Source organism: Dermacentor variabilis, chromosome 4 (genome assembly GCF_050947875.1).
Source record: "Dermacentor variabilis isolate Ectoservices chromosome 4, ASM5094787v1, whole genome shotgun sequence".
NCBI lineage: Eukaryota > Metazoa > Arthropoda > Arachnida > Ixodida > Ixodidae > Dermacentor > Dermacentor variabilis.
Window position 1 is genome coordinate 72,077,075 of NC_134571.1, and position 26,410 is coordinate 72,103,484.

Consider the following 26,410-nt stretch of genomic DNA (forward strand, 5'->3'; position numbering starts at 1 on the left):
AGTGCAACGAATAACTTATATCTCTGATGCGTGGAATAGTGATACTTTTACGGGACATGCACTAGAGAACCATGCATAAATAATAAAATTCTAGAATCCTCAAACAACACCAGTAAGCATCTATGGGCAGGCACTAAATGGAAATATTGCAATATGGAGTAAGCACGCGACCGGAGTGGCAAGCCACATTATTGTGGTTATGTGCATAACAAGTCACCGCCAAAGTGAATGACAAATAGCAAATTTTGTTACAAATGTAATTATTATGCTAATTAGACCTCGAAGAATTGTGCAAGTATAATTGTAAAAAATGCACTTTTTTTTTTTTTTGCAAACAGCAATGATGCCGTGTGCATTATCTGTTGCAAGTACTGAGATGTGAACTTCATTGAAGCACTGTCAGTTCATTTGACCACACACACCCATGAATTTTCTCATGAAATGCCTGTATGAAAAGATTTTTACAAATAAGCATCTCTTGTATCAGAAATTAGATGTTGTGACCCCTCTTCTCTAATTATCATTGCAATAAATATTACTTCAGGGGAGCAGTTTACTTGCTACAGTTTTACTTCAGTAATGCCGGTGATATGTTTGTTTTCAAGTGAACAAAATAAAGTTACATGAAATCATTTTACTCAACTGTCAGACTTATCCTGCGTTCTCAAGATTTCTTTCGGGGAGCTTCATGCCAGCAAGTGCTGCGCGTGGCGAATCTCTTATTACAAGGAAGCCGAGATGTCTGGCTCATGATACACCACGTCTCTGGTCTGCACCTCACATTTTCTCATATGCTGCAAACATAGGCTAACTTTGGGCTTTTGTCGGTTGCATTACATTGGTCTATACAAGATGGTTTTCATATGCACTCAAAATGTGGCATGACAGGACAGGCTTAGAAGAGTTAATACGTTCATGCCGTAAAGTTGTAAAAAAAATGTTCAGCCAGTTGCGAAAGGCCCATACATGACCTCTAAACATATAGTAGCAGCTCCGGAAAGCAAATGCAAAAGTAGTGTTTAGCAAAGAAAACATTAAAACATGAATTCGCATAAAATGTTTACATTTCGTACATACACAAAAACACGTACACGCAAGTACGTATACATGTGAGAAAAACGAGATGATCGGCAGACGAACACAACAGAAGCCAGCAGGTTTAAAAATATGGAGGCACTTCGGAAGATGTTACAGGCGAATACGCCCACGTTTGTTGATATGCACGTTATGTGTATCAGTATCTCTGTGCCAGCTGTACTCTGCCACGCAACATTTTAAGTGCAATTGTTTCTCGCACGTTGGAGGCCACCGAGTCGGCGACCCGAACGTGCGAGGACACTGGGTCAGATAAGCGGAGAAAGCGAGCTGTTAAAATGTGTCGCGTCAAGTGACAGAGTACCGCAGCGCTGTCTTTCGGATTGGCAACTGCCAGAGGCGGCCGCGGGGATGGAAAGCTAGGCGTCAGCACCCGGCCACGACGGAGGGGCCAGTGACTGGGCAGACTGGCGTTGATCTGTATACTATCGAGTTGTCTGCACGATTGGCGAAGGCAACTGACAGGCGTCTATTTTCGCCTTGGGGCTGTTGGCGTTTCGAAGAACTTTTTGTCATCCCGGCGCTGTTTCTGGTAAGCGGCTGTTGGATTGCGGCCAGCGGAAGTGGAGCGCGCTGCCTCGCCGGTTTGATTGCTGGTGCCGAGGACAAGAGCGAGCTGCGCGATTTGGGTGCGCTTTGTGTTGCAGCTGTAGGGCCGGTATAAAGTAAAACTATTCCAATGTGGTCTGCCGTTGATTCTTTGTGCCCGAACAATCTTTACGTCACTAACCGCCCGTCACGCCGCTAAAGTGGAGTCAGTAGGCGGTGGGCTCTCGGGTGAACGCTCTTGAAAAAACTTTGCTCCCTTTGGAGTGTATCTTGTCCCGCAACGACAATCGTAATCTCTTACCCGCAGTTCCCTTCTCGAACGCTGCGAGCCTCGTACTTCCAAGTGACGAACGGCACGCATGTTCGACAGGAAAGTAGCGAGCGCAGCGTTTTCAAGAAAGGAAACGCAAGCAAGGCAGACGACGATTATTGTTGTGGGACAAATATACACCCCAAAGGGTATAGCTGTTTCAAGAATGTAGCAACGGTAACTTCGCGAGTTCAAGCCCTTGAGCCGACGCATACGCGACCCCAAAGTGTGTTCCTTGCGAGGTGTTTTATTTTATTGCCCGCCGTATGTACGACTAATTGTACACGGAATAATATTGTTCTGGCTGTGTTCGTGTACTCGGAAATTCGTGTGATCGAAAACGGACTAAATAGGTAAGCTCCAAGCCCGTAATTGGGAATACCTCGAGTCTGTACGCAAGCGTTCGTGTAATCGGAAATTCGTACGGTCAATGACGACACAGATTATTACTAAATCCAAGTCCACAATGAAGAAAATCGTGTGGCTCTGAAAACGGCATCTGATCGCGCTTATGTTCTACAGATTATCGTGCAGATGCGATTCACGAACGGTACCGCGAGTGCAACTGAAGCTAATTTCCGTTACACCGATCGATAGCGCTTGCCGACAGCCGTATTATGAATATTTGCGCAGTATCGAAACTCTGTGCATTATGTTTCGATCCGGACCTTTTGCCTGCATTACATGAACGCGACCGCACGTCTCACCCGGACGCACTCGATCGTTGCCTTTCATTTCATTCTTTATTTTCCTTTTTTTCTTTCTTTTTGCACGCTTTCCTGCCTCGCGCTCGCCGCTGCACTACTCCATTGTTCGGCTGGCTTCTGTATGCCCCCATTTTGCTCATGTTTCGCACTTGCAAGCTTTTTCAGCGTGACGCACTCCATTGGAACGTCGCTTCGGCAGCTAATTTCTATTGCCTGGCTCGCGCTCGCACGCAGCTAAATAAAGGTGTTGTCGCGCATCTGGGCGCACGTATTAGCGGTACTTTTTTTTCCGCTTGCAAGAAAAGCAAGACTCCGACGAATTGTCCACAGGCCTAACGGTTCACGTGGCCCGAGATTAGAAGACGGTAAGCTGGACGTGTTATATGTTAATATCGGACGTGTTGTGTTAGTTTGTCCGTTTCGCGCTGTTGAGTTTCGAAAGAAAAAAAAAAGATTTCAAAGAAATCCAGATTTTATGCGTGTGTTTTGCTTCAAATGCGGGGTTAAAGTGGATTGCGCTTTCGCATTAACCGATTCGCAAAGGCTTCGTGATGGAAGCGCAGTTAAATTTGAAGCGGTTACTTTTTAACGGTTGCTAAGAAAAACCTACTGTTGTCGCGCTGTGTTCACTTAAGTCCTTAAATCTACAGTTCGCGACGAATAGCTCGCAAATTAAATATATGGAAGCACCGTAGTGTCCGCACGATGTGCAACAATGCATCAAACATTGCAGCCTATCTTAAAAGAACAGTATATAATTAGAGGTTTGCGAACAGTCCGTTGAGCACCCAAGGCCTGCTTGGGTTTTGCTGGCGCACGAGCGGTTAGCGCAGTCTTCTTGCGTCTCCTAAGACTCTTGTAGCGCACTAACGCCTATACATCTCAAGCTGCAGCCGTGTGTGTATTTATAGCGTGCGCGTTAGAATAATGAGCAGCTGCCGTTGGCTGACGTTATCTGCCGACATTGACATTGTCAAACATACTACATGTTCGCATGCCCGTTCCTAAGCAAAATGCAACTGTTGCTCCAACACCAGGAAAAACAAAGTGGTTTTGAATACGGTACAAAAACCTGATAACAAGGCAAGGCTGTCTTTACCAACTAATCGCTTAGCACATGCCACCTGTAGGCTTTCGTGGTAGTTCAAAGTCGGTAACGGCTACAAAAGGAAATAAGTACATTCATTGGCTCTTCCGTTGAAAAGGTATACATTTATTTGGCTGCGTAGCTCCTGGCGATTCGCCTTGCTCTCTGCGTCGAAGAAAGGAGGTGTCGCATCACCGGCGGGCGAAGCTTCCTTTCAAGCCGTCGTTCCTTCCTTTAAATCACTATCATCATCATCGAAGTTTGCCCCGAAGTGCGTCGGTGTGGTTCTACGAATGGCAAGCTATGGTCCCGCAGCTGTGTCGCGTCGTCCATTTCCGCTGCATTGTTTTTCGACGCTTCCTGGGAGAGATAGCTGGCGACTGGAACGCAAGGTAAATGCGAATTCGCGGGCTCGTTGCTACGAATTCCCGTCTCGTGCCCTTCTTGCAGACCTCTCGCACTCTCACTGTCGAAGAAAAAGTGCTTCGTGTGTCTGCTTTCTAAAGCTAGGCTTTCTCGGCGAACTCGCCCGGACTTTGCTAACCGCGTGGCTGCCGCTGCGTTAGCGCGAGTAGAAGAAACGAAGTACGTACTCGATGTGGGATCGAACTTCGATCTTCCATGCCCGCCGCGGTAGCTTAGCGGCTATGCATGGTGTTGCGCTGCTAAGCCACGAGATCGCGGGATCATCAAATCCCGGCCGCGGCGGTCACATTTCAATGGCGGCGAAGTGGGGGAAAAAAGTGTCCCATGCATTGGGGGCACGTTAAAGATCCCCTGGTGATAAAAAAAATTAATGCAGGAGACCCCCTCCTCCCCCCCACACTACTTCGTGCCTCGTAATCAAATCGTGGTTTTTTGGCACGTAGAACCCCAAAATCCAACCTCGGGTCTCCCACCGCAAGAGCCCGACGATCTAATCAGTCGCACGCGTATACTTGTGCCAAACTTCAGACGACTGGCGCGTGCATTGCATCGCGTATATAACACGTTTCCGCGAGAGCACTTTCCATTTGGCCACCGAAGCTGGAATGAAACCTTACCAACACTGTCTTTCGCCGTCGTGCTTCTCTCTGCGTGCATCCCTCCTCACAATTCCTCCCTCGACAAGCGCATGGCCTTCGTTCTTCGCCACATCACTCCGTCGATGTCTTTCTTTTTTCGTTCTTTCTTTTACAGTACGCATTTGCTTGAACTGCAGTTAGCGTTGTCGGCATAGCTTGCCAACGGTGTAGCCCGCAAACACTGCATGACATTAAAGTTGGAACAAACATTGTTCAACAAAGTGAATAAAGTGAACACGTTGCGTAAGATGACAGTGCACTTGTACAGTGCTCAGAGATTGAAACTCGATACTCGGACAGCATGGCAGCCGGCGCTTTTTGCGCCACCGGTGATCGCTGGGTGATCGATGAGGAGGCCGGAGGCAGTTACAATGCATAAAAACAAATTCAGGCTTTCATGTGGCACAAAAAAGCGTCATCTCCGTGCCACCAGCGCCCACCGGTGGCGCAGGAAAGTACCGGCCGCCACGTTCGAGTATCGCGTTTCAATCGCTGAGCACTTTACACATCGCGTTTAGTGTTGGAACACTTAATTAGCCGCTTCATGAAAAGCTTCGCGTTACAGATACTCCAACATGTGCGTTGGATCTGCATTTGTTTTTCTTTCTTGTGTTTGTCGGTTACGCTACTGCGCCAAAACATCAGGACAAAGAATAAACAAATAAAGACGCAGACAGGACGAAGTGCAGACTTCAACCTTTATAGATCGAGACATCGCAAGCGTACGTATACTGTCGAAATATCGCGTGCACAGCGAATTATAGCTGGGTTTGCGTCATGTATCTCTCTCCATCTTCAGTTCTTCACGACTTCAGAACTAGCTCTCGTGCTCGGGGAAGTGCATGCGAGTACTGTGGGACTTTGGTGTTTACCGTTCGCTATACATATCCTCCGTCGTGACGAACGAGGAAGAGACGCCGCCGACTGTAAAAAAGAGAATTTGTACGGTGTGTGTTCCGCGCAGTGCTGGACCAACTAGAGCCCGTTTTTTACCGCAGAAAACATGCACTTACTAATGACCGTGTCCCTTGGATGCGTGCAATGAAGTTTTACTTGATGTATGGTTCGTTTCCAGCGTCTAACGTCGGCGTGGTGTAGTGTGTGACCTCGTTCGCATACGAGTGCTTTTTTTTTTTTCTTTTGACCATGCAGAACTTAAAAAAAAAATGGCCTGTGGCAGCTAGCATAATTCGTCATTGAGCTGTATTACTCAGAGGCTGACGTTCCTTGCGCAATAAATCTAAATGCATATTGGAATAATGAACAAAAACTCACTAATTATCTTCCTAATTACCTTACGGCACATATTGCAATTTACGAATTGTAGTCGGTGAGTTCGCATGGCGTATCTACTTGGAACCATTTTTCAGGATGACACCAGTTTCGGGACATTAATTCCCAAAGCGTGAAACGAAATACATGGTCCTTCTAGGTACTTTTGTGCTTCAATGCGTTGTTGCCCTTTGTTGAAAAGTGGAACAACAGTACATCTTTACCGCAAATTTCACGGCACATATATCTTGAAAGCCGTGCGATGCTTAGAACTCGTTCCAAGTGGATATTCCTCGTAAACTCACTGGCTGCAATTCCTAAATTACAATATGTGCAGTAAATTAATTAATCGAAAGGAGTAAAATTTTCAACCTCTGCACTATACGCGTGAGTTGCTCGGGTATACGGCGGAAGCTGTTTCCACGTCCACATTCTTGGGTATATGTTTGCCTGGGACTCTTCGTCAGCACCACTCGTGTCCATGGGGGGCGGATGTGGAACATCCTTTTTGACAGGTGGTGTCGTGTAGTACGTGAACATTAGCAGGCAGCTGACCAATAAAATTAACCCTCGTATATATACTACCTGAAGGCATCAAACCTGCGGTAGTCTAGATCCTCACTATGCTATAAGCAAGGTCTAGTACACATACATAAATCGCCTATGAATGTATACAGCCCCCGCCGTAGCTCAAGTGGTAAAGCTACTACGCACGCGTAGTGCGGAAAGTGCGAGTTCGATACCCACCGGCGGCAAGTTCTTTTTTTCTTTTTTTGTCCACTTATATTTCCATTTACTTTATCACTTGTCCACTTCAATCAAGACAACAAATAATTGCAAATTTCCGGTGGTTCAGGTGTGCCTTGCCCACATAGTTACGTTAGCGTTAACTGCGGAAAAAGTTCCGCGTCGTCGAAGCGCGACGCGGTATGGATTTACAGCGTCAGGTGGGGGTTCGCCCATAGCGCGTTTTCCTTTCCCGCCGGACAGCTATGTTCGAGGTCGACTTGTTCCATCGTGCGCGCGTGAAGTCACGCACGCTGTGGTTTCTAGTTTGATTTTATTCGGCATACGGGAGTCTGCGAAAACTCCGAAGTTTTCGCAGACCCTGACAGTGCGAAATTTGTGATCCAAACTCGAGGTTTGAAACTAATTTAAAGCGGTCGCCTTGGCTTTGCGGGAGTAGTAGTCGTAGATTATGTTGGTTGTTTTATGGAATCCATTCAGTCGCGAATTGTGGACTGTCGGTAAACGTGTCGGTCACATAAAAATTTTATTTCATGGCACTGCGGACTCCCTTGAGAGTGTTGTGATGCTGCTCTGGGCATTATCTAGTGAGTCTTTGTACTGACAAGCTCTTAAACATCGATATAGCGAGCAGCCATTTATGTAGCATGTTCTTTTTTTTATAAGCTTGATTGAATAACCGCTTTAAAGCACGCGAACACGTTATTGACCTGAAGCATTACGAGAAACACGATTATTTCGTCATTACTGCATGTGTAATGAAACGCGCAGCTCGCCGAGCGTGGTAGTGTCTTCAAGAAAGCGGTCGTGTGTAGCAGTACTCGGTACACAGGCAGTTAAAAAGAGCCGCAGCGAGTCAGCGGAAAGGTTGTTTACTCGCAGCGCTACTACGTCCGTGGTTTGTTTCTGGACTCCACTGGACGAAAGTGATAAAAACAAGTCCCGTAACAAAATTTATGTACACCGTGACTGAAGGGGTTAATTCATAAAGGAAAGAGGCAGAGAGGGAGTTGGCTGTTGGCTACAGTGTAGCCGTCTATAGCTTTGGCTGCTGACTTTTATTGAACTAGATTATTTCGCTATACTGCTAACAGCCTGAGAGGCGGCCAGCGGAGGCGGGTATGGGGTGCAGGAGTATATATGACAGAGATAAATAATGAGAGGATAGAGTGGTAGGTGAAAACTCTATACATTTATTTACAAGTAGTGCATATGTCGGCATTTCGCCCATAGTTCGCCCGCAGTGTCACTTCACCTAGTTTTCTCTGCGCAGGGCACCATCACTGCGATTATTGCTTGTAGATCAGCCGCGTTGCAAGGCCCGGATTCGTTGCGAAAATCGTCTTCCATTTCCGAACACGTGGTCCGCTTCTTGTTGAGCTACCGGAAACGCGATATGGTGCGCGTGAGCAAACAGGCGGCGATATGTGGACGCGGGCTCATTTCCGGCCTCGCAAGCGGCATTTACATTTTTATGGTCGCCATTTATTTGTTGCTTACTTCTTGTTTTTTAGGCTTAATATTCTTCGGTAAATTTCATCGCTGCATTCGCACGGAAACGGTGGGTTCTTTCTTCTTGTAAGTAAATATTCGTATTCGATTAGAAAATTTTACTTTTGAGTACCCCTATAGTAATGGCGAAAAACAAAACAGACGCCGACCTAGGCGAAAAAAAAAATTATTAGGACTTGACGTTTCGGCTCCTACACGGAAGCATTGTTCAGTTCGGCTACACTTTGGGGATTGAAACGTTTTTTTATTTTCACCTTGGTCGGCGTCTGCCTTGATTTTCGTCGCGGTTCTTCTTTTGCCCGACGAGATTTCGTCAGAATGTCGACTTCACCTTTTAGTAATAGCAAACTGATAATGAAAGCTAAAATGAAAGCCTTTATTATGGGACCTCTGGTTTATCTTGCGCTGTATTGTTTAAGACTCGCAAAACTTGCTGTGTTAAATAAAAATGAAAATACGAAGATTCAAACAAAAGCGCGCACCAGACAGCTCACGCGTACAATTATACCGACACACACTGCCGAAGTTGACGGCTCGAGCGCGCAAACACGTGCGTCGGCCTATTTTAGCGTAGACCTTCTCGTGCGATGCGGAGAAGCGACAGTACGGGTCAGCGCTGAGCGTTATTACAAGTGCACTAAGTGTTTCCCGTGATTAAAAATAATCTTTAAAAAACGCGTTTTTGGTGCGACGTGTAAAGTAAGGCAAAGACTGGTGTTTGGTACGCTTCTCTGCATTGGCTTTTTTCTTTTTTTTTACGCGGTAGCTTATTGTTATTGATTATTGGACAGTAGCTTCCTTTGGTCCTTACTGCACAGTGCAACTAAGCAGATCACGTTCGGTTTAATCATTCGTGAAATGGACTTACTCAAAACTTATATGGACAAGGCAACGATTTTGCATAAGTATGCAGACTAACGTGTTAGATTTGTGCACGTTGAACGCTCAAATAGATGTAGCTTACAAGTATGCTATCTTTATTTACAGTGCGCGGTTGGAGGACAGCGTTGGTGCGTTTCGTTTTAAAGCTTACCAATTGGTCGGTAGTTCTTGTGAGGAATGCTTGGGGTATAAAATAAGGGAAAAAGTCCTTCGGAGAGCCAGTTCAACCTTATTTTAAGTATGAATATTATTAAAGGTTCAGCAGTTATCAGATAAACGATGTCAACAGAGAGCTCACAGGTGACTTTTTTTAAATTCTGGCGTTTTTCTGACGATATGATTATGAGGCACGCCGTAGTGGGGAACACCGGATTGTGGTGTGCATATGACCTTTCTGAACATCGTCGACCGCCGCAGACGTTTGGCTGCCATTCGACTTGCGTCAGCGGTGGATTTGCGACGATGCCGTTTGTTGTGATACGTTTGGCTGTCTGGTAGGAAGTCCGCTCGGTTGGTCGTCAAGGCGATTAGGTGACAGGCGTGGGCTTTGTCTACACTGTGCAAAGCGCGCGAGTTCTCACAATTTATTAACGCGATAGCGTTAAGGAGCTCGTGTCGCAGAAAAGCCGGTGTCGTCGGCGTCGGTGTCGGCGTCCGCCGTGAGCGATAAATCACGGCAGGCACTTCATAAATAAAAAGCAACTTCTAAGATGGGCTGGGTGGGAATCGAACCAGGGCCTCCGGAGTGTGAGACGGAGACGTTACCACTGAGCCACGAGTTCGATGCTCCAAAGCGGTACAAAAGCGCCTCTAGTGAACGCGGTGTTGCCTTAGAAATGAGCTGTTTCTAAGGCTCAGGCGTGCGTCGCTTGCTCAGGCGCACATTTCGTTGTCGCTCCGAACGCTGTGTTGCTCGACGCTCACCGCGTCCGATGCGGGGCGCGTAGTCGCTGCGCCGTAGCCCATTGTCTTACACCCCTTCGCGGGTCGACGGGAACGCTGTCGCGTTCCACTCTTGAAGGCGAAGCTTAAGCGTCCTCTAATTTTTTTATAATCGTTATACGGTTACGACAGAACTGTCATCGTTGCTGTTTCCCCCCATTATAAGCTGGTAATTAAGAGGCGTTTCAAGAAACTAGGGAGCCTGCATGCACCGACATGCATTTTCTCAACATTTGCTGAAACTTGGAGCTGCCAAGTTCTTGATTTTCAAGGCTTCGCGGGAACAACGCGAGCTTTGCTCCTGGGGCAAGCAGTCCACTTGCTTATATTCAGTTAAACTGATTAACTTTGGCGAAAGTTAAAAGGACACTAAAGCGAAACATTAAATCAGTTTAGACTAATGAAGCAGTGTTTGAGAACCCTGCAGGCAGTCATTAAAAAAATAGTAAAATGAAGGTCCAAGTATTAGTATTCGAATTTCGCGCCGAAACCTCAGCGCCGGTACGTCAGCGTGACGTCAGGGATTCCAAAGTATGTTTTCGCATTTTGGGCCGCATTGGCTGAATAAAGGTTCCCGAAACTTGCCATGTTTAATATTTGGTTCCTTTAGAACACAATGTAGTCAACCTGTACCGCTACATATAATTAGCATGTCCTAGAAGATGCCATCAAAATCCAAGACGTCACAGCCCCCAGTGCGGGAACTTAAGTAGGCGTTGCCACCCGTATTTCGTTCTTGCGCTTTTTCTGGCTTACCAAACGTCTTATCGTTGCAAGAGTGGTGTTTTTGGTGTTGTAGAACGGTGGTTTACTGATGCAGAAGAAATCATTTTTCACTTTAGTGGCCCTTTAAGCTGCGTATCTTCCTCCTTCGACGAAACAGTTTCGTCAAACGACAGCGTTGTCGCCTGCAGCGCAAATGCATCGAAGCTCAACTGCAACAATAACTGTCCGTAGAAACTGAATTTCTAAATAGCTGTTTATTGTTCTTGTTGTATGTAGTACTTTTACAGGCGACGGCAGCTGGTAGTGAACGGCAGTAAAGCTCTGCGCTTGTGTGCAGTGATGTGCCTCGAGTAGTCGCGAAAATGTTTGTAATAAATCGACACAGTCCCTCGTTTTCATGTAGACACGGTTCGATTACATACGTATATTACGGGAAAGAATCCTTTTCAGGAGATTAATGCAGCTTACTACAATCGTCCGTTCAGATGCACTGCAGTGCTGTAGCTTTGCCATTCCATTGGTTTCCTTGCAATCAGATTTTCTCGGTAGCTTTGAGAATTCTCTACCACGTCTGTTAGCGTTCATGGCATCTGGTCACCGGCAGAATGTACTTACGTTGCTCTTGTTAAAAAAAAAGAAGAGTAAAATATGTTCGTGACACCAAGCGTCGATGCTTTCCTCGACTCTGTAGACTGAACAGCGAATGAGTAAATACCAGGACGAAATGCGAAAGGAAAGCCGTATTAAATATGACAGTTCGTGGTAGCAAATACGTTGATAACGTTCGCTAGTGCGAAGCGCACTTTAACTTAGGCGCATCCATGAACCACTTGCGTAACCTTATAATTGATTCAGTGGGTGCTGAGCACTCAGTACTTCTGTAACCTAACATTATCTAACCAGTGTCCAAAAAGTAGCTACTGCTGTTACATCCCGTCCGGTTTTCTTCAGGCGCGGATCGATTGCATCTCGCACAGCCAGTCGCATAATGTATGCTCGGCCACGTTGCCCGTCTGCGTGCAGACCTCCAAGAAAAAGAGGCTCGGCTGGGCGGCTCGCCGCGTTGTCAAGAAGAGGAAGAAGAGTTGACGCGACCGAGCGCGGTTCAAAGGCCCGCGCTGACCCGGCCCTCAATGACGGCCTCTTGCGGCGCTCGGATGGACGGATGGACGAAGACGTGAGGGAAGGAGGGGAAGAACGCAACTCGCCACCAGCACTGGCGTCAGCGTCAGCTCTGCATTGGGCGCCGTGGTCAGCGCCTCCTCCTCGAGACAGCAAAATGCGAGCTGCGAACACGAACGGGCGAGAAATGAACAGAAAAGGGGAGCAGGCGGCCACGGCGGCAGCGCTTCGAAAGGAGCTGCCTGCCAGGTCGAAGACGACGAGAAGCCCGTCGCAGAAAGAAAAGAGTGGGAAATGCCTGAAAAAAGCAAGGGCGCGCGCGCGCATGAGTCATACTCTGCATACTCGACGGTGCGGTCGGTGGCGAGGGCGGCGTACGCTGCGTCGAACGGAGCAGCCAGGTAGCGTAACAATGGGGAAAGAAGAAAAGAGAGCCCGTGGAAAGGGTGACGGCCGGACCGGTGGTGGTGGTGGTGCTCGGGTCGGCCGCGGCGACGGACGGACGTACTACGTCGTGCGGGGCTGTGCTCCGGTACGATGCCGTCGGCGTGCCTTTCCTCCTCGTCGCGGTGACCGCGTTCCGTGTGTACAGCGCTGCTGCCTGCCTGGGAGCCGGTCGCTCGCTCGCCACGTCGAGCGCTGGTGGACCGTCGTGCGGGACGGAGTAGCAGCAGCAGCAGCGAAGTCGGTTGTTCAAGCGGCCGCCGTCATCTGGCTGGCCCGGGAAGAGCGCGCGCGCGTCGTCTGCGAGCAAGCGAGCGGCGCGGCGCTCCGCATGCATGGACCGCGCCGGGGCCGTGACGTACGAGGAGGACCCGTACCTGCCCGACTGCAAGGGCGGCGAGGAAGAGTCACCTGCGTACGACTCGGGTCAGGACCTCGGACAGGTGGGCGCGACGGACCCTACGCTCGACGACGAAGGGCGCAGTCTCCTCAGACTGGCAGCCGGCGAGGAGCTTGAGGAGTTGCACCACGGTGAGAAGCTTACTACGACGCGAGCACACGACGGTCCGTTTATTGCTTCCAGTTGCTTGCGTCGTTGAAACACGCCGGCCGAAGCGGCGACGACCAAGACTGCAGCAAGATGTGCGCCTTGCGATCCCCTCCATCGGCTACGCTCGCGCTCTCGGCCTGTGTTTGTTGCCTCGTTCTGTCAGCGCTTTATCGCAGTGCCATGTTTTTGCACTGTACTACCAGATGTGAGACGCTTCAACGTTATTTGCCTTTATGAGCACAATTTACTGGTCTTTCTCATGGCGCTGGGTGCTGCACCGGGTTGCACTTCATGAACAGCTGTTAGGTGACTGAATGAGTATGGCATATGGCTTTTTATTTCATGGCCTTCTGGTGCACATATGGTATGTCTACTGTCTTGAAAGTTCATTTTTGTGCCTTATTTGTCCAGACTATTCAACTGAAGTGTTGTGCACTGCCGTGAAAACCACTTTGCTGCTGAGCATTTGACTAACTTGACTGTTTGACATCGTGTATGAACACTGCTGTGCTCTATGGATGTGTTCAGAAAATACTTCAATATAGAGTTGAAAAAAATCTCATTACAAAGTACAGTATGAGATAATGCTGCATATTGTAAGGGCTTTGTGTGCTCGTCAGTTTCATTACAGTATTTAACATAAAGCAGCTCATGCTGCTAACTTATTAATCATGGAATTCAGTATCCTCTCTTGAAATATGGCGCAGTTGCTGCTGAGTTACTGTTTTCTAGATGTACTGTGGAACACGCTAGCATTGTCTGCACACACTTTCATTGCAGTATGACAGACCCTGCATATGTACTTGACACCTTGTCATTTGATTGTGGCTTTTGCTGCGTGTGCATTGGATGATTGCCCAGTTTGCTCAAGCACTGCAGCATAGCAACTGAACTTTATGCGTCTGCTAGAGCTGGTTGCCCCGAGTTTGTTTTTAATGTTTCTTGGACAATAGTTAATTTTGTCTTCAGCAATGTTAAAGTATTGAATTGTTTCCTTTTGTCTGTGTGCCTTGTTTCCAGCTGCTATAGCTGCATTAAAATTAGGGTGAAACATAAAAGTGCTCCTGTACAGAGCATCAGCTGAACGTTAAAGGAGTGCTAACACGTATATTCGAAGTTGTATAATCTATACCACACACTTCTAGCACATAAAAGGATGACATCTCTATGAATGTCAGAAAATACTTATAATATTTTGTTTGATAATAAGGTGCATATTGAAATGTTGGACCTAGTGCTGCCAACATTATTGAGATAACATGAGAAAAAATTTTCTGACATTGTTTAGCAAGAAGGCTACAAGTGAGGGTGGTGCTTATAAAAAGAAAATATACACAAGAGTGCAGCAAGCGTTTTTCTGATCTGATTGCACTTGTGTGCAGAACTGGCAGCGATCGTAGGAATAAAGCGGATCAGTGTATCTCGTGATGTCATGACACATCGAGCTCCTGGGTACTGAAACTGTTTCATAGAAACAAGTATTATAGTAGATTATTACTTAAGCCATTCCGGTGCTTGCCAGTATTTTTCTTAGCATTTAGAGGACTTGGGCACTCACCTAACGTTAAAAAATGACCTCATACTTCACAGGGCCAAATTAGTTTAGAGCTCTCCACTACAGCGTCTCGTACAATAGCTGTTTTCTGAGACATTAAGCATCATTATATAAATCTGATCTGCAGCCCTGTAGGGTCACCCCCCCCCCCCTTCTTTCTTCAGACTGCTAGCTTTATTAGGTTCTTGCAGAGTGGATGCACAAATGATACTGAAGCATTACACACTAACAAAAGTGCATGCAGTTTATATTTACTATAGTCTTTGCAAGTCAGTTATAATGTGACCTGGATCTACATTTATGGAAGCAAGGCCCTTCTTGGAATCCAAATTGCACCATTTTAAATTTACTTATCCTTTCTTTATAACCTAGAAGTCTCATTACTCTTCTTTTTAAATCAGTCATTTATTAGACATTAATACAACTATAAAGTAAATGTAATACAGAAGGAGGTCCCAAAATAAAACTGTCTGGGTGACCTCCTGACTCTTGCCACTAGAATGGCCCGGCTTCCCAGCTGATGTTTCCGCACACTTACCTGGTGCAGGAGTTTGCAATAACGGAGTTTGCTTAAAGCTTCTCGTAGCCCTGTGGTAGGTATCGTCAGCGCTTTCATAATTCTGCTGTGCTAAGTGCCCACTCCACCAAATAATGCCAAGCATAAAGCAGCAGTAGTTTAGCATATTTGAGAACAGTCCACAAGAAACACACACCTCACTGTCAATGTCTGGAGCAGGAGGAAAAGAAGGAAGGAAAGGTAGGAAGGTGAACCAGATGCGCATCCAGTTTTCTACCCTGCTTTAAGTTGACTGAATTGTGTGTATTAAACTAAGACTCTCTAACTGTGTGTTTTACTCCAAGAAAGTTTTTGTTAAAGGTGTGTTTTGTTTCCCATGCACTGCAATTTAAGAGGCAAAGGTAATCTGTGCAAAGCATTCTTTAGATTTGCAGGTGTCGAAGTAAAATGCTGATGGCTTTCATTCTGGGCTGCTCTTTGCAGAGAACTTCTTTGATGCGAGTGCCGACGTGAAAACAACTGACGCAACTCCAGACAGTGGAGTGCATGACCTGTCGGGAATGGACCCTGAAGAAAAGGCTCGCCAAGAGGCTGTGCTGAGGGATGAGCTCGCACAGGTGAAGCATTGCGGCTGCACTTAAGCCTTGTGTCAGTTGTAGGGCACCAGTGAGGCAGCGTACCAGACACATTCAACCACTGTGATTGCAGCTATGAAAGATTATGGAAAGTGCATGTCAAGAGTATCAAGGTGCAAATGCATAACAACCAATTTGCTGGCACCTGCTGAGCCACACTTGCCATTAAGTACAGCAGCTCGAATATTGTGTATGAGCCTATTGGGGGCATTATTTTCTTATGAACATCCTCTCATTAACACTCTGGCCACATCGCGGTACCCTGTGAATCCCAGAAGTTTGAATTGACTGAAGGTTTCATTCTAATTGAGCAAGTTCAGGGTGCATTAAGATGTAATGAGCCAGCCTAAGATTATTTTGATTTTTCTTTCTTTGATTTTTCAAGCTTTATTAAATCCATACAATTGATACAGTGCAATAAGATGCAGTGTAAGATTGATCCAATGGTCCCAAGTCTTGGGGATCACATCAGGACCCTTGTTTGAATGAATTAGCATCTAGAATCATCCAAGTTTGAGTCATCTCAAGTCAACTGTAGTTTCTGTAGGAAAATTCTCACTGTTCTTGTCCAGTGTTCCTGCATGGTACTGTGTCCATTTCAAGTGGATGCTAATGAGCAGCACTAAATTTGTTTAGCGAGGTCAACTATTCTTCCAAAACGTTAATATCCTTCATTTAGCAGTAAAAAGTTGACTTTACAGGAGAAACTGAAGGCCAAACTTTGTTTCTTTAATATTTTTTTGCAGGAAAAGCGAGCTGCCGGTACAGCAGTGTGACATCTTGAATTTCAAAGTATTTTCATATGTTTTGGCACTAAAGCTCTTGGAACTTGCTAGGTTCACAATGTTGTTCATTTACAATGCAATGTACCGTATAAATCTGAATATAGGTCCACCTCTGGCTGTGAGGTATGTACAAATGAGAAAGTAGAAATCTGCCATACAGTTAACTAAAAAAACATACTTTATTTGGTCAGTTTGCTCATTTGTCATCGGAGACTGCAACCGCACATGTCATGATTCTCGTCAGAGGACAGCTGCTAGTCACTTTTTGACATCCCAGAGCTCATCATGGGTGATGCCCAAACATTTGCTATGCAAAACTAAGCGTTCACAACACTGTCATTGGGCATTGGGTGATGTGCATTGCGCATCACGCATGCATGTGTAGCGACGATTGTAGCTGGCCTGTAAGCAATAGCAGCTTCAGGTATTTTGCACCGTGTTCGCAGACTGCAGTAACTGAAAAAGATATCTCTTGTCCTGCCAACTTGTCCTAGCAGATAACTGTCCTTCCACTGTAGTCTCATTACACAGTACTAAAAGCTCATAATTACAAGTGCTGAAAGCTTTCGCAGATGCAACTCCTCCTGGGAAAGTCTAGCCTTTCCGTTTCGTGAAGTTATGAAGTTATGAGTGAATTCAACTGCCTTTGTGATGAATAGCACCGGCCGTTACTGGTAGAATTCAAGCGTGATGCTCGCGAGAAAATTCCACTTGTCTTTGGCATGAACAGTGTAGAGGCCACTGAATGAAATTTGCAGTGAAAGTAAACACTTGCACTGTTTAACTTTGTTTGCAAAAACCCTAAGTGTGCTCCCATTCACTTCTGCATATTATATCTCATCGTTTTTGAATGCAGCACTAAATCCAAACCAAGGCCTGCTAATTTTGTGCCCAAAAATAGTTGTAAAGCAGGCTTGCACAGAGTTTGCAAAATGTGCATGTTCGCAATGATAACAACAAAAATGCCAACACTTTCCCTTTTGTTTTTCTTTTTTTCCTTTTTGTTCCATATTGGCCGCACAATCGCAATTGTGGTAGAAACCACTATATAAAAGAAGGGGGCACTTGTTCCTGTATTTACAATAGTCCTCCATTACCGATAAACAATCAACTTTCTGTGTAGATGCTGTCAAAATCCGTGACGTCTCTGCGAGCTGGTGTGGGAACTTCATGAAGGCGTCTCCTGTCTTTCGTTTTTGTTATTAGCCTCCTCTCGTGGCAAAAGTGATAGCTTCTCTGTTGTAGAAACATAGGTTACTGGTGAAGCTTTAGCTCCTCTTTAGTGTCCCATTAGCACATAATATTCTCATTGCACGCACTGCAGGTGGAGGAAGAGATCCAGTCTCTGAGGACTGTGCTGGCAACCAAGGTGGCCAGGTCTCAGGAGCTGAAGCGCCAGCTGGGCATCAGTGTCTGGAAGGAGCTCAAGGATGACATGGAGCAGGGTATCAAGAACATCCAGGACACTGCGGCGTAAGGGGCACCCCTTTCTTTCTTTTTGAGGAGTGGAAGGGGACGTGGCGAGAAGTTGGTACATGTGACTATATGAAGAAGAAATAATGAAGCACCAAGCAGCTGGGTATCTCGTTACATGTGAACTGAAGCACAGTTGGCCATTGCCTGTCGAAGTGCTGGCTACGATCATGGATGCCAAAATTAGGGCTTGGGGTCTCCAGAAAACGCAGAAAAATCCCCACATATGAATACAATCCTAAAGGGGCACTGAACCACTTTCTTTTGAAGCTGATAAACACATTTGAAGTTAAAATAGGTTATTTGAGAAATACTACTTTGCTGCAAAAAGTAATTCAATGCGTTCAGCAGAAGTAGTTGGAATGAAATGGCCCCTGCATGGCGCTTCCGCTCCTTCAATGACTTGCAGATGGCTTGCTTTTCGGAGGCTATGATGGAGCAGGGCGTGCCCACAACACTCTGCCTACTGAATGTCACCATGGCACACAGTCCAAATTTGGTTTTGGATGTTCACGTAGACATCACTACCAATTTTGGCAGCCACAACGTGCCAAACTGGTCAAGTGTAGTTGTCCTCAGCGAGCTGCAGTGCTCTCGGCCAGCGTACTCGTCGCGGCCCACCACGGCGGCCGCAGTATCTATGCTACGTAGCAGACCGCAGCTACATGTAACTGTAATGCATATGCGCAGCGTTTCCTTTGTGCACAACAAGGCTTTAGTGCATGCTTGTGCTCATATGCTCCAGTCTGGCCATGCTACATGGTGCGGATTGGCTTTATCCTGCGCCAGCTTGACTGACAGATAGTAGCCACATCCAACTTGCACATTTTGAAGTGCTACCAATAGCTCAATACCAAGAGAAGTCTGTCAAGGCATCTCAACAGAAGCTGCCAGGAGATGAGCACGGTGGCAAGTGTGCATGTGGTCTGGCTTTAAGTTTCACTTGGTTCGAGGCTCGTTGAGTGTCAAAGCTAGTCAAAATTAGCAATACCCAATGGTTGCAACACTGATAAGCATGGTGGCCAAAGTTTGATTCCTGCACGGGCAGCCAAGTGTGAGCAGACTATAGTTAGCTTCTTCCGGAAGTATGTAATTATAGAAATTCGAAAGCAGATTTTCCCTAACTTCATCTTGTTTATTAAACTGCATCAAGGAAATATACACAGTAACAGTAGGAAGAAGTGCACTGGTCCAAACACACTTTGTGATTGACCTCAGCTATCTGCCAATAGCAGCCATGTATGAGAATTCGCTTTATTGTGAAAAAGCATCCAAAAGAGAGTGAGGAGCAGGCTTTTGTTTAAAAGAGAGCGTTTGAGAGAAAGGTGACTTCGCGCCACGTGCTACAACAAAACTTGGCTGTGACATTCACTGCAGCGTATGCCATCTGCAGACTGTTTTTCTAACCAAGCCCGAGAGGTAGTTCAGGAACCCTTTAATGCGACCTGTGCTACTAAATGGGCCAGTATTCACAGAGCAGTTTATAAACTAGAGCAATTCGTAAGGCCATGCGCAGGCCACTTCGCAGTGGTGAACAAAATATGATTGAAGGCAGCTGGCCAATAAAAAATAGTTCTTTTGAAGAAATAGCTTTGTGTAGCACATGGACTCCATTGTTTTACAGGAAGTGTTCAAGAGAAAGGCACGAGAACATGAATGTCTGGATGCTTTATGTAGACGACTCTCGTTAAAACAGACCCTGATAATCCAACAAAAAATATATGTTTTATCCGAAGTTGGTAATATCCGAGATGACTCGCTTCCAAACCTTTCACCGCTATGTCTAAGAGCTTCATTGCAAAGAGTGAGTGACGAACGTCCAAAGTGAAAAACGAATGAAAAAGTTGCAGTTTCGCTCGAAAGGCGAAGCATCGATTGCGATAGCAAATTAAGCAAGATGAGTGCGGCAGCAGCAGCAAGCGAATTGACCTTCCTGCTGTCTCTCGCTTAAATGCGAACTAAACATCGAGACGTCACAGCATGTGTGAAGCTACCGGCACTGGGCGCATTCTGTCCAGATCGCTTTCAAGATACAGCGCCTGTGCAGGTGCACCGTTAACTGCAGCTACCGGAGTAGTACTCCTTTCCCTCACCTCCCCCCATGCCTCACACGCGAAATACTGTGCGCTTCCGCCCTATTTTCCTCCCTCCCTCCCACGATCGTCTGCTGACCCTCACAAGTCAATTGCGAGCCCAAGTTGACACGGCAAAAGTCCATTTTATATGCCCGATTCTGACAAAAATTCCTGCTAATTTTGTCTGCTGTAACCGATAGTTTGTTGTAGCATGGTCCATTAAAAGTGAACTTCATTGTTATAATAAAATAGGCAGACCAAGCTAAGGTTGAAATATGGTCTGTTATATCGCAAAGTTTGTTGTATGCGGGTCTGTTATAACGAGCGTAGAATGTGTAATATTTGTGTGTAAAAGATAGAACGTAGGCACAAGACTTGGTGAATAGAAGTCAGCTGCCTCTTGATTTGATTAGAAAAGCTTTGTTGTGGGACTGTAAAGTTATTTTTATGCTAAAAAATCTTTGTTGAATTCTGCATCAACAAACTATTTCCGTTTATATGTAGCACCAGTCGCTGGTGGCAGTGGAAGCATTTGTTAGAGCAGTATTACAGGAAGAGGTAGAATGTTTATTGTGAATATGCTGCTTCGATTACACAACCTACGAGAGCATGAATCTAAGCATTCTGGCAGATTGGCGCACCTCCTTTTCTAGTGCGGCCATGGCTGTCAGCATGGCTAAGCGCGTACGCAGCCCGCACACCCTATTTTTGAGGTAATCTGCCATGTGTGCAAGAACTGGGCGAGCAGAGATGTCATGGCATTGTGCACCGTCTTTCTACACGTTTAATGCTGGAGGTTGCGCAATCTCAAGTTTTGGAGAAGCATGAAGTAAGAGGCAGATGAAGCATTTCCTCCTCACTGCCGGCACTTTTCATGATACAGTGAAACCTTGTTAAATCATAGTGGGCCGGAGCTCGGAAAAAGTATGTACTAAACGGTAGTACTGCTTAACCAAAATAGCATGAGGTCGTCCGCTTACCTGTCAAAAACGGAACTCAGAAAGAGTACGATGAAAGGGGGAGAAAAAATTCAGTATTTATTCACTTTGGGCAACAACAGTTATTTTCGTTTGATGCCGCAGCGGCCTAGCAGCGATGACCGTGGCCTCAAACTTACTGAAACTGCAAGCCAGCTTTTCAGCCAGCCCCCTCTTCTCGGCAAACACTTGCATGGCAGATTCCTCATTGGCGTTGCATGCTCTCCGTGCACGTGGGCGGTAGTGCTGCAGAAGTCGCAAGGCGCCTTTTTCATTGCGGGGTGCTGTTCTCGTTGCGACGATTGCATTAATGAGGCTGACGTAACGCGCAGATTCTGCCACTGTCGGGCCTAAATCACCCGTGCTGTCGCTTTCCGTGCCGTCCTCATCACTGTCGCTAGTCAACACTTTGGCAACAACAAAGGCAACGATGGCGAAAAGTCGAACCTCGTAGCCGACATCTCTTCACGATCGTAGCAGCACTGCCGAGCAACTTCTTCACGCTCCAAATGCTGCACACCGTAGTGAACAGCAGATCCCTGTCGCGTGCCAGCGCTTACTTCTTCGTGTCACGTTCGATAGCACGAACAATGTCTAATTTTTCTTCTATGCTGAGCACCTGATGTCTTTTTTATCCGAGCTTCGGCATGACGCGAGTCTTCATTTCTGTGACGCTACAACGCTCCCTGGTATGGCACGACGCCGAAATGATGTTGATGTTGATGCGGCTTCACGGGGTGCTTCACAGGGTGCTTGGAGGCTGTTGTTCTGATCTCTGAGGCTTGTTGTTCTGCCGGGCCACCCGATACAAACGATGCACCGCCATGTTTGCACAACAAAAAGTGGAAACGCGACGTGTTAACCGATAGGTACGCAATAAGCTAGTACGGCTTATCCGGATACAAAACACATTATTGTCAATGGCCGCTGAGTCGGGGATTTGACTTTACTACCTTTAAAATGAAACTATTTAAAGGGGTACGGCTTAACGAGGTTTTACTGTAGTATCATCCCAGTGTGGGCGACACTATCATCTACGAGGGTGGAATGAACGGGAAAGCATGGTTGGCTTCGCTTCGTACCACTGATGTGAAGTTATCGACACTGTATAAAACCATACCTTTCGTCGCAGACACTCAAATTCAACAAAACATTTTTTTTTTCCTCATTCAAATTCGGTTTTTTCTATTGCTGATGATTAGGAAAATCTTACGGCCCATTCCACTTAAGAAAAACTCTTCGGTGACTGTGGGGACTGTGTGTAAAAATAGTGTAAGGTATGAAGAATAGTACATATATCTGTAATTGCCTGTATGTACCGTATTTTGGCTTATAAAAAATCGGTGCAGAGACTTGCTTATTTGCACTCATATTTGCAACTTGCACCAGGTTGCTGTTGTTAGCCTCAAAACATACGCTGTAATTAAAAAAAATTATGTATTTTCAGCACTTAGTCATCCACAGTGAATGCATGTTTGAGCTCACCTCCCGTGTAATTTTCGTGCAGTCCTGTGCAGCTTTGTGCTCTTATGCAAAACCTAAAGGTACACGCACAGTGTTATTGCATCAAACTATTGATGCCGCTTTGCCTTGTGTGCCTGTTGTCACAATACTAGTTAATATTTATGAGCAACTTGAAGCGTAAAAAAATTGGCGATGAATTTCACAGGCATCATTTGCCTGTAATCTATTAGCTCCCTGTCAAGTGCACTCCTGTCGACAGTGCCCTGGGCTTGAAAATGGTGCAGTGAACGCTTTATGGCTATTGGTTTAAAATTCAGGAAAATTACGGGAAGAGTTTTCTGCTTATGATTTCAGTGAGGGCAAGGTGTTACATCGGTAAAGCTTATCAAGTTCGACTTATGCGTGCTTTTTCTCTGAGCACCTCATTCGAAGCCTGCACTTTTCCGCATTTGCAGCAGTGTTCCTTATTTTGCCATATATTTGAGTGTGAAAGCAAATATCCACTCACAAAACCTTTTCGTGCTGCAACACTTGCACCTTGGGAGTATAACCTCTGGTATCTATAGCTCATTATGTACTGCTTGAAATTACAGAAAACAAGGGACTAACTTTTATTTTAGCATCATTGAGATCAGAAATGCTCTAATGTGCTCATCTGTTGATGCATTATGGCAAGTATATGTGTAGAGAGAGAGAGAGAGAGAATCAACTTTTGTACTGAGCCCTTAGTGATGGTTGATGCGCGCTGGCACCAGATGGAGTGGAACCTTCTTCTCAGGTCCCATATGAGAGTCACCAACCGGAACAGAGGAATCAAAGAAGAAGACGCACTGCGTCTGGTGCAGGCATTCGTCGTGTCACGCGTAACATACTCCGCCCCGTACCACCAGCTTGTGAAGGTGAACCGCGAGGCGCTGAACACGACGATAAGGAAAGCAGTCAAACTCGCCATGGGCATCCCACTATATGCGTAGATACTGGATCACAATCGGTATCGTGAATGCATAGCATTTATCTGATAACTAAAGCAAGTGCTCAGAGAAAGACGCTGCTTAGATGTGTCTAGCCTGAAGTGGTTACTGTATTTACATGATTCTAACACACCCAATTTTCATTGGTTTAAACTAAGAAAATAAAAGTGGACCTGAATGTAACACACCCCCAATCTATAAAAGTAAAATGTAGCTTCCCCCTCATGTTCAGAAAACATGAGACGTGCAGAATTTACTTTCACAGAAGGGATGGTTGTCAGTTTGTCACCATTTTAGTTTCATTGGCCACAGATACCAAGCATATTGGGGCAGTATTCTCGAGCGATCACTTTTAGAGATACTGGGATCACTGTCACAAGATTTTACGTGACTCTGTATTTGACTTGTCAAAGTATGCAACGGATAGTGTTTCTGGCACTGTGCGCAGATACCGAGCTTGGCACAGCGGCCAAAACGCTGGCGTACCCACTGACGTATCTGTTGACGAGTTGCACGAAATCATGCAGAAGTGATAGTATCTCCGTAAGTGATTGACCAATATAACTGCTTCAGATCATAGTCGAGCAGGAAAATGTGCCTCGTCACTGTCATGTTCATGGGAATTGCGCTGTGTTCGACAGCTCTGATGACAGGCTCGCCGCAAACACAGTTTTTGTTTCATAACCAATTGTAATGTGCAGGCAATTTTCATACACCATTTTCTTGGAAAAAAAAGTGTGCACTAGACTCGTGTGAATATGGTAATTATCTTCAGCCAGCTGGTCATGTCTTATCATGTAGGCACTCATCTGAGAGTAAGTGTTCTGCCTCTTTTGTTGACTCAGGTTTAAAGATGTCAGTGGGAAATTGGTCGAATGGAATGCTGCTATCGCAAGTGCTCCCATGTGAGTCCCTGCCCCTGTGCAATTAATTGGCAGCAACGCTAGCCATCATTCGTTCCTGTACGCCATTGTGTCATGGCCCGTGTCTACTGCATTTGCTGTCTTTCCGGCCTGGAAACACCCTTGCACATGTACATGCACAGAGACCTACATCACCGGTGCAGCGACACGCATGAGCATAAATTTCGCACTGTGCCTAACACTTAAGGTGATGAGCAGAGAGAGAAAAAAGTGAGCACAGAGAAACACCTTTCGAGTGCATCAGGAGCACTCTGACAAGGGCTTGTCACTCTTGGTGACACCACTGGAACTGGTGCCAGCCCTCGTCACTGTTCTTTTTGAGCAGTTTCAAGTTATCGACCAGGGTGTGTGCCTGCTGGAAATGTGAATTATCCAGATTAAGAAAACGTGCTAAGTGGCTGCAAGCTGATGTGAGGACTCGTGCACATGGACTATGAGAATAAGGTTGCTTTCACCATGGTGCACAAGTAATGCTAGTTGCAGCAATTTGTTCAGCGTCTACGTATGTATGAATGTGTAAAGGTCACCTCTGCATTAAAAACGACCAAACCAAATGGTAACTCAGTTTCACTGCATAAAACTGTTATCTCTTTCCATCCATGTTGTGCACCATGCATAGTGAAAGCATTGCCTTGTTTGAAGAGTTTCCTTGCCTCACCACGCCTGACTTCAGTGTCCTTGTCCACATGCTTTTAATGACTGTTGCCATGTGCTGCTGTGTGCAACTAAAGTCCCATGTGTTGGCCATTTCATTGTGTACTCAAAATGGCTCTTTTCTCGTGTGCCTTGTAGTTCTGTCCTTGGGGGTGAAATTGAGCTCACAAATGGCACTTGACAGTTCTAACACACTGACTGACTTCTGGGCTGTGGCTTCTGATGTGCCTGCTTAATGTGTTCATTATGTTTTCTTTGCATGTCTGTGCTCTCAGTCAAAATTTCCCGGGCCTCTTTAACTCTACCACGTACGTGGACTGCTGCTGCACCTTTCTCTGCCTGCGTTTACTTGGACCTGCTTTGAATACTGTATTTTAGTTGTAGTTTGGTTTCTCTGAAAATAACTGATTTCACACCTATTTGTATAGATGGCTTTATGACTAGTGTGTCCTTATTTTGTGTAAAAGTTAGTTCCAGTATGCTGCTGCTGTCATAAATCTGGTCATGCTAAAATTGCTTTCACTGCAGCGTTCAGTTAATATGTGTCTTAAAGTGTTTGTTTCAGAGAAAGTTTTGTAGGCAATAACTACAGCTAGAAATACCATAATAAATGTGCTGCTGAAATGTAGACACTAAATTGCTCAGAATCAGAACATTTTCCAAAACAGTGTGCACCACTGTAGATACACTAGAAGAGCTATTTAGCACTTGCATTTTTTCCCCCTGGTTTGTCACCAACAGCATCATTCTGTGATTCTCTTGCACTGAAGCAAGTGGTCAAAATTATCTGAAGCTTCTTTGCATAAGCCAAATTTTTCTTAAACTGGAGAAAAATTGATGTGCTTCTATGAAGACAAGACTTACAAATCTGAGTTAAAAGGGCCATGCCGGGCTTGTGCAAATATTCAAGCTTCATGTTTTTGGTTGCGTACTATTCAATTCGTTGTTCGCTTTGATTCAAATTTCAGTATTCGGAATTTTTGAAGTACATATTCGCCATATAAATTGGAAAGCTTATACAATTGCCTGCTCAGGTTTGAGTGAACAAGTCGCATTGCCATTAACACAACTCGTAGAATTCACTTGCAGGCGACTAGCTGACAACTATGGTTAGCCTGCCTATCAATTTCGTTCTTGCGCTTACTAGACGGAACAGGCTAAGTTTGCATGTAAACAAAGTATCGAGCTGAATTTGTGCTACGCAGCCTAAACTGTAGGCGTCACACATTCGAGGTCGCACTTTGCAGCATTGTGAACACGTTTGATGAGCAAATGCGCAATGCTCCCATGGCTCAACTATCACAAAATTTGAAGTAGGCTAAACAACAATACTGAACAAAACAAGGTGTCTGTACTGCTGGCATTGTAAAAT

The 26,410-nt window shown here is 45.7% G+C and overlaps 1 protein-coding gene across 6 annotated transcripts in view; it reads left to right on the forward strand.

The window, feature by feature from the left end:
• The window catches only part of LOC142579349 (tumor protein D54), a 39,828-nt gene that overhangs the window by 1,434 nt on the left and 11,984 nt on the right, over window positions 1-26,410 (forward strand). The window contains exons 1-4 of one of the 6 annotated variants that reach the window (XM_075689443.1): window positions 12,470-12,990; window positions 15,565-15,698; window positions 17,826-17,974; window positions 24,307-24,366. In XM_075689443.1, the coding sequence (XP_075545558.1) occupies window positions 12,795-12,990; window positions 15,565-15,698; window positions 17,826-17,974; window positions 24,307-24,366 (539 nt within the window). In that variant the 5' untranslated portion in view covers window positions 12,470-12,794. Of the gene's footprint in view, window positions 1-12,469; window positions 12,991-15,564; window positions 15,699-17,825; window positions 17,975-24,306; window positions 24,367-25,313; window positions 25,347-26,410 lie in introns of those variants that run through there. The other 5 variants (XM_075689444.1, XM_075689442.1, XM_075689446.1 and 2 more) reach the window with 5 other exon arrangements.